General features: G+C 42.5%; 1 protein-coding gene across 1 annotated transcript; it reads right to left on the reverse strand.

The window, feature by feature from the left end:
- Positions 1–2,862: 2,862 nt before the first annotated feature.
- On the reverse strand, positions 2,863–4,017 carry NPY2R (neuropeptide Y receptor Y2). Its single transcript, XM_052655118.1, has one exon. The coding sequence runs from the start codon at positions 4,015–4,017 to the stop codon at positions 2,863–2,865; it is 1,155 nt and encodes a 384-aa protein (XP_052511078.1).
- Between the last annotated feature and the right edge of the window lie 3,216 nt (positions 4,018–7,233).

The raw sequence follows: 7,233 nt of genomic DNA on the forward strand, positions 1-7,233 counted from the left end.
GCCTGACAGAGATGCAGATTTGACAAGCAGATAAAAGCTCTGGTCTGAGAACAGACGCATACTCAGGCCTCGTCAGAATACGGACTCCAAGTGCAGCCGTAGGAGCGAGTCTGTTGGCTCAGGCTCACGAACAGACTGCACAGAACAACAGACTGACTTCACAGGAGCAGCGTGATTCCCCTTTCCTTAGCTGTGTCAAAGGCTGCCTATCTCATGCTGGGCAGGGACTCTGACACCACACACGTTTCTCTAATTTCTCAAATGCTTTTTTTTCAACAGATAAAACCACTACATAAAGGACATTTCATTAATGAATTAATTAGCTGGATCACATATATTAACTGGATTCTAATAATTTACTATGACAACAGATGATACAGTAGCACGCACATTTTCTAGAGCGAAAGATTCTCCAGGAGGAAACAAAAAGCCTCTAACCACAATCATCTATTAGCATTTTATGCAAAGTAACGTCCTTTTAAAAGACAAAAAGCTTCTTCTTGGACAGTTATATCAGGCCTAAGAAAAAATGAATTCTTCAATTATATATTATAGATATAATTATTTGTTAACTAAGATCATGGCATCTGGTCCCATCACTTCATGGGAAGTAGATGGGGAAACAGTGGAAGCAGTGTCAGACTTTATTTTGGGGGGCTCCAGAATCACTGCAGATGGCGACTGCAGCCATGAAATTAAAAGACGCTTACTCCTTGGAAGAAAAGTTATGACCAACCTAGAGAGCATATTCAAAAGCAAAGACATTACTTTGCCGACTAAGGTCTGTCTAGTCAAGGCTATGGTTTTTCCAGTAGTCATGTATGGATGTGAGAGTTGGACTGTGAAGAAGGCTGAGTGTCGAAGAATTGATGCGTCTGAACTGTGGTGTTGGAGAAGACTCTTGAGATCTCTGCAAGGAGATCCAACCAGTCCATTCTGAAGGAGATCGGCCCTGGGATTTCTTTGGAAGGAATGATGCTAAAGCTGAAGCTCCAGTACTTTGGCCACCTCATGCGAAGAGTTGACTCATTGGAAAAGCCTCTGATGCCGGGAGGGATTGGGGGCAGGAGGAGAAGGGGACGACTGAGGATGAGATGGCTGGATGGCATCACAGACTCGATGGACATGAGTCTGAGTTAACTCTGGGAGTTGGTGACGGACAGTGAGGCCTGACGTGCTGTGATTCATGGGGTCGCAAAGAGTCGGACACGGCTGAGCCACTGAACTGAACTGAACTGAACTATTCAGTCTTACACTTAATTTAACTTCCACTGTTTTTCCAGTATTTCAAAAGCACAGTTCATTTCAAGACCAGTCATTTATTTCTAGCATGAAAATAATTGAGACATAGTATGAATTTTAAATGTATCCACAAAATATATCCCTTCTGTTCACTAAGTTAATGTTTATAACTAAATGCAACAGTCATGCTGAATTTACTTAAAATTTAAGGAAGTAAATTCAGTCATACTTATAAACATATGTTTATGATGAAATTTCATTAATACCATCCAAAGTTCAGTTATTTTAACATCTCAATTATTTTTTACAAACATAATAGTGTTTTAACATCTTTGGCTGGATAATATTGAAATAAAAATTGCATTCACAAAATCATTAAAAGAAAAGAACTATAGCATCTATGTTCCACTGTTTATAGATAAAATTGTATTATGTATATATTCCTAAGTTATCAAAAAATATAGCTAATTATTTCAAAATGAGGATAATTTATGTTGAAATTCGTCCAAATTGAACATTTCCAAAGTGGAATGCATGTAATGTTTTTAGTAGTTCTTACCAGATAGGTTCCATTTTGATGAAATTATATTGTTTTGTGAATCATGACTGGGTCCATGGAAGATGAATTTTTTAAAAAATAATAACACTGCAGTGAACACATTACACCTATGTAGCAGTGCAAAACCTGCTTACAAATAAGCATAAAATTTTTACAAAATGCCACAAAACTATTTCCTAATCTGATTTAATTCTCAGTGAAGACAAGCTCAGCTTCAATACAGAAATAATTTGTTCAAAGAGTTATAACAATTAGCAATGATTAAACATATTGCATTGCATCCTTATTTGTTATCCAGATAGTAACTATATAAAGCAGAGATCATTTGTAATGAGAAGTTGAATGAAAGTTTATATTTCTCTGAGAATTTCAGCCTTCAATTCTAAGTTGAAGAAACTTTTAGTTAAAAGTGCATTTGGTTAAAAAAAAACAACAACAACTGGCTAACTGAATGGTAAATATTTCCCACATCATTTATCAAAACGCTAATCACACAGAAAATTTCAGTTTATTTCCTTGAAGCCATCCAAATAGTTGGTAACATTTACCTGCAGTGTTCTCTGATGGTTTTAGACCATAGGAAGAATAACAAAAAGCCAAAATACAACAGAGAAAAGTCTATGCCTTTCTAGGGAAACTGGTGTTGGTAGACTTTCCACCAGATGAGGGGGGAACAGTGAATTATACATCATCCCCAACCTATTCGCTAATGTGATTTGAAAGTCAGCTTTTTTTTACCCACATCTTTTGGCAATGCTGCTAACATCAATTCCTTGCTCATGTTTCCTTCACTCTTGGAAACAGTCAAAACCATTTCTCTGCTTTTACTCATGATTCAACCTACCATCCAGGTAACCATAAGCAAACTGTTATGTTGCCTTGTCTTTGAATTTGAATGTTTTTATTAGACTCTGCCAGCCAGTTTTCCATGAATTATACTGCATATGCTCCCAATCAAACGCTTGCTTAAAATGGGAAATGTGGACGCACCTGTGCACTCTCCTAAACCAGGTTTACAGCTCTGGTCGGAATTCACCCATGGATTTTCACATGTTGTTGCCTTAGACGTTGGTAGCCTCTGTGAAAGAATCGTTGGGGCCATTATTCTTTGCGACTTGCGGGTGCTTTTTAGCCTTGAACGTCACAGATACCTCAGAGTGAATGGCGTCCAACCTCTGCTCACAGCGAAACGCTGAGAGGAAAGCCTTTCTATAGTTGCTGTTCATCCAGCCATAGAGAAGGGGATTGGCAAAGGTGGAGCACATGGCAATGATGTGGAACACAGTGAAGATGAGTTTGTATTCCTTCAGGTCCAAGACGTGGCTGTCAATGTCAACAGCAAGTTGGAAGGCATGGAGGGGCAACCAGCTGACCGCAAACACCACCACCACACACACCAGCATTTTGGTGGTTTTTCGCCTCCGCTGATGGTAGTGGTCATGAGCAGCTCCAGGACTGACATGGTTCTTAAGTTTACTCCAGATACGAGTGTAGGAAAAAGAGATGATGCCCAGAGGCAAAACATACAGGATTAGTAAGGACGAAAGACTGTAGACAGTGCCATAGATGCCCGTCTCCTCTCCAGGCCACTTCTCAGTACAGGCCACAATCTCAAAGTCAGGAATAATCTCAATCAGTGAATACTCCCGGAAGATGGCCAGGGGGCTTGCTAGCAGGGCGCTGACACCCCAAGCCAAGCCAATAATCAAGAAACTGATTTGCTTGGAAATCTTGCTCTCGAGGTGGTAGACAATGCAACGATGCCGGTCCAGGGCAATCACTGTCAAGGTGATGGTGGACACTTGTACGGCCAGACCCTGGGCATATGGCACCAAGTGGCAGAGGACAGGACCCATTTTCCACTCCCCCATTAAGGTGTAGGTAAGTGTAAATGGCAAGCACAGGGTGTTCACTAGAAGATCCGCCACAGCCAGATTGGCAATAAAGAAGTTGGTTACTGTACGCATGCTCTTGAATTTGATCACCACATGGATCACCAAGGAATTGCCAATCACCCCAAGCAAGATGATGGAACAGTAGGCCAATATAAGGACAACCTGTACCTCAATCAGCTTGGTGCTGTCTATAAGCTCCGGTTCAGAGTCAGGGGCCAGCTCCCCTGGAGGAGTGGTGTGTCCTGGACCGAAGTGATCCACTTTCATTTCTTCCACTGTCTGGTTCTCATCAGCCTCTGCACCTAATGGCCCCATTTGCATCAGCTAGCACAAGAATCTACAATTTAAAAAATGAACAAGTATGAAACAAGGAAAGCATAAAGGTGCAAGGAATATCACAAATGGATTGGTTTCATTTTGGCTGGGGTTCAAAGTACCTGTCCTTTGACCCCTAAAGTACCTGGGTCCCACAGGAATGGCCTGCAGTGACTTTGTTTCCAGTTGGAGGCACATGGTCCCTGGCTTCAGTCACACCACTTTCTCCCCATGTCCCTCTAGCTGGAGGTAGTGATGGTTTTTTGCTCTTGCTTATCCCTGTGTGGCCTCAACATCCTCTGCTTGGCTTACATCACTTGTGTAACCAATTTTTGGCATTAAACTGCTTCTCTTTTGCATTATTGAATAGGTTCTATTTTGCATGATATGCTGAGCTGTCCATGCGTGTATGCTTTCATTAATTCTCTCCGCCACTACAGGTGTTACATGCACAGGTGGATGGCACTGACATACAGAAGAGAATCACAACCCCACAGTATGGCATCCGAAGCTTTCTGTGAACTCAACCCTGTCTTCATCTCTCCTGACATTTTAGGATATATCTGATCCTTCTGTCATACTGGACTATTCCTGATTCCAGCAACATGTTGGCCTTTTTATGCCTCTCTGCCCTCCCTGCTCAATTATCCCAAAAACCTATGCTTACTTCCAAAGCTGCAAGGAGCATATGACACACCCTTCAGCCTCCACACCACAGCAATATCTTTCAGGACATATTTCCATTTCTGGGCTGTTTACAGCCATTGTTTAAACCTTAGCAAATATGAAGCTGAAGGAAAGCACAGTTTTACTGAATCATTGAGGTCAGTAAAATACCAAGTAACAATTTTGATCCTGTCCTTTACTGAAAATAATTCCCTACATAGGATCTTTGCTCTGATATGATATCTCTCTGCTTATTTTCCTATATGTAAGAACCAAGTAACCACCTCTACAAGAAAGTTATTCCAAGATACAATTGCTAATTAGAATATTAAAAATTGGCACTCAGTATACACCATAAGGAAACTTTCTCTCTCCAAGGGCTTCACACACACACACACACACACACACACACACACCCCCTAATAGTTGCTTATCACAAAGATTTTCATATACTCATGCACTTGCTTCACTGATATATTCTAGTTCTCTCTGCATGCATTTCAAACAGAATGTTCCAAAAAGCATACCCCCTTTTGCACTTGCCTCCATTCTTTACTGATTAGAGAAAGTGGAAACTATTCAAATCTTGGAGTATTTTATTTGATGGGCCCTTCTATTTTCCTTAGAGTAAGAAAGAGACTTTCCAGGGCACAATTAGTCAATCCTGACAAGTCATTAACAGAACAAATGAGACTCCAGAAGGTCTGGGGTTTGCAGCAAATTGAGAGCAAGTCTGAGACAGAAGGTTATTAGAAGCATACTTGATTTATTAATTTATTTTGCTTTTTCTTTTCAATCTCATTTTCTTTATTCCTTTCTTTAAAGCTTCTCTACAGAAATGATTATTAATCTCCAAGGTATTGGCATATGGATTCTAATCGCTGTTCTCCAGCACATGACTGGTGTTCAGCCAGGTCTGAGTGTTATTCAGATAATGCATCATTTTATGATTGCACTTTGGGAAAAGCGGAAGAGGATAAGAGAGTACATAGAGAGAATTGCCAGAGTAAAAACTCACAAAGGCACAAAAATTAAAAGATGAGTAGAAATGAGGAAAAACTTTTTCCTTGAACTAAGGTCAAAATGAGGCATTTACATTGTTCAAGACATTTGAGGATAGCTGTGAGTGGTACAGTTATCCTGAATGAATGAATTTTGAGATTCTGCTACAGAACAATTTCTTTGTAGAGCACGAAAATGGCTTTAGGACTTTTCTCCCCCAGAGATTCAAAAACCTTCAAATTATTAAGTGGGAAACTAGTTTATGCTTTGACTCCATATCTAAATTTGTGTGTTTTTTTTAACAGTATTATTGTCACAGGTTGGCCTTAATAAAAACATTATTATCTTATCAGTCACAAAACCATCCAGGACTTTTTTTCTCAGGGAAAAATCACACATAATATGTCACATGCCCTACACTTGTTAGTCCTGGAAAGAGGGGCTGTGGACATCCAAGAAAGCCTTATGTAAGACATGACTGTTTGCCTGATGAGCAGAAAGTTGGAAATGAATGAACCAAGTTCATGAAAAGTTGAACCAAGATGATTGAGAATGAATCTCCTCTATGTATCTGAGCCTCTGACCTTTAAACCAACCCTGTGCATTTCATGTCATTTAGTTTACATGATGCGTCCCTATTACCAAAAGCCTTAAAGCTTTTCCTTCTTCCTCTTTTTTTTTTTTTTTTTTTCCTGTCATCATATGATCCTACCAGTGGGTGAGCCCTTCCGGTGGGGAACCAGTGAATGCTTGCATAAATGTGTCCATTCTTGAACAGTTTAGGAGAATGCAATATGACCTTCCCACCTAAACAGATGTTTAATTTTTAGAGCGGCAAGAAGAGTAGCAACCTGCTGTTCTGGAAAGATAAAGACTTTTCAGTGGGTAAGGAATATTCCTGGTATCACCCATAATGCCCACCTTCGGCCTAAATGTGGAAGAAAAGCCCCTACACTAACGAGGACCTTCCTCACCCCCATCAAAGGACCCGAAAGCTTTTTTTCGGGATGCTCTCATTCCCAGATGAGTCAGAGTTAAAACTTACACGTACTGACCGTTTTTGTTGAGGGGTGGAAGCCAGACGTCTTGCCGCCGGTCAGTCTGATGATTGCCCGCCGACCCGGAGAGGGCACTGGACGATTCCCAAAGGCAGGCCCGGTTCCGTCCGCTCCGACGGTGCAGGGCAGCCGCGCGCCGGGGAGAGCAGGAGAGCTCCGCGTGCGCCGGGCGGTCGCAGCCGCAGGGAGGCTGGCGCAGCTGAGATCCGCCGCCCACCTCCGCGGCCCAGCGCGCGGGCCTCGCACCGCTCGCACAGCGCGGCGCGAAGCGCGGGTGGGAGGCGAGGCGCAGGAGGTGGGAGCCGAACCCCTCCCTCGAAGAAAAAGAAGCAGGGGCCAAAGCAGGGCACAAGGGCTCCGCAGTGGAGAATGCTGGACGGGAATCTCTGTGCGACGGGGCAGGGGAGAGTCCCAGTGTCTCCTCCCGGAGGGGGAAACGCGCGCAGAGGGCCCCTGCCCGGACCCCCTGGGGGTCCCCACCGCCGCCTGCGGCCTC

Source organism: Budorcas taxicolor, chromosome 17 (assembly GCF_023091745.1).
Source record: "Budorcas taxicolor isolate Tak-1 chromosome 17, Takin1.1, whole genome shotgun sequence".
Classification (NCBI taxonomy): domain Eukaryota; kingdom Metazoa; phylum Chordata; class Mammalia; order Artiodactyla; family Bovidae; genus Budorcas; species Budorcas taxicolor.

What these genes read in the sequence shown, in the direction of transcription:
- NPY2R (XM_052655118.1), bottom strand. Translation starts at nt 4,017, where the DNA reads ATGCAAATGGGGCCATTAGGTGCAGAGGCTGATGAGAACCAGACAGTG.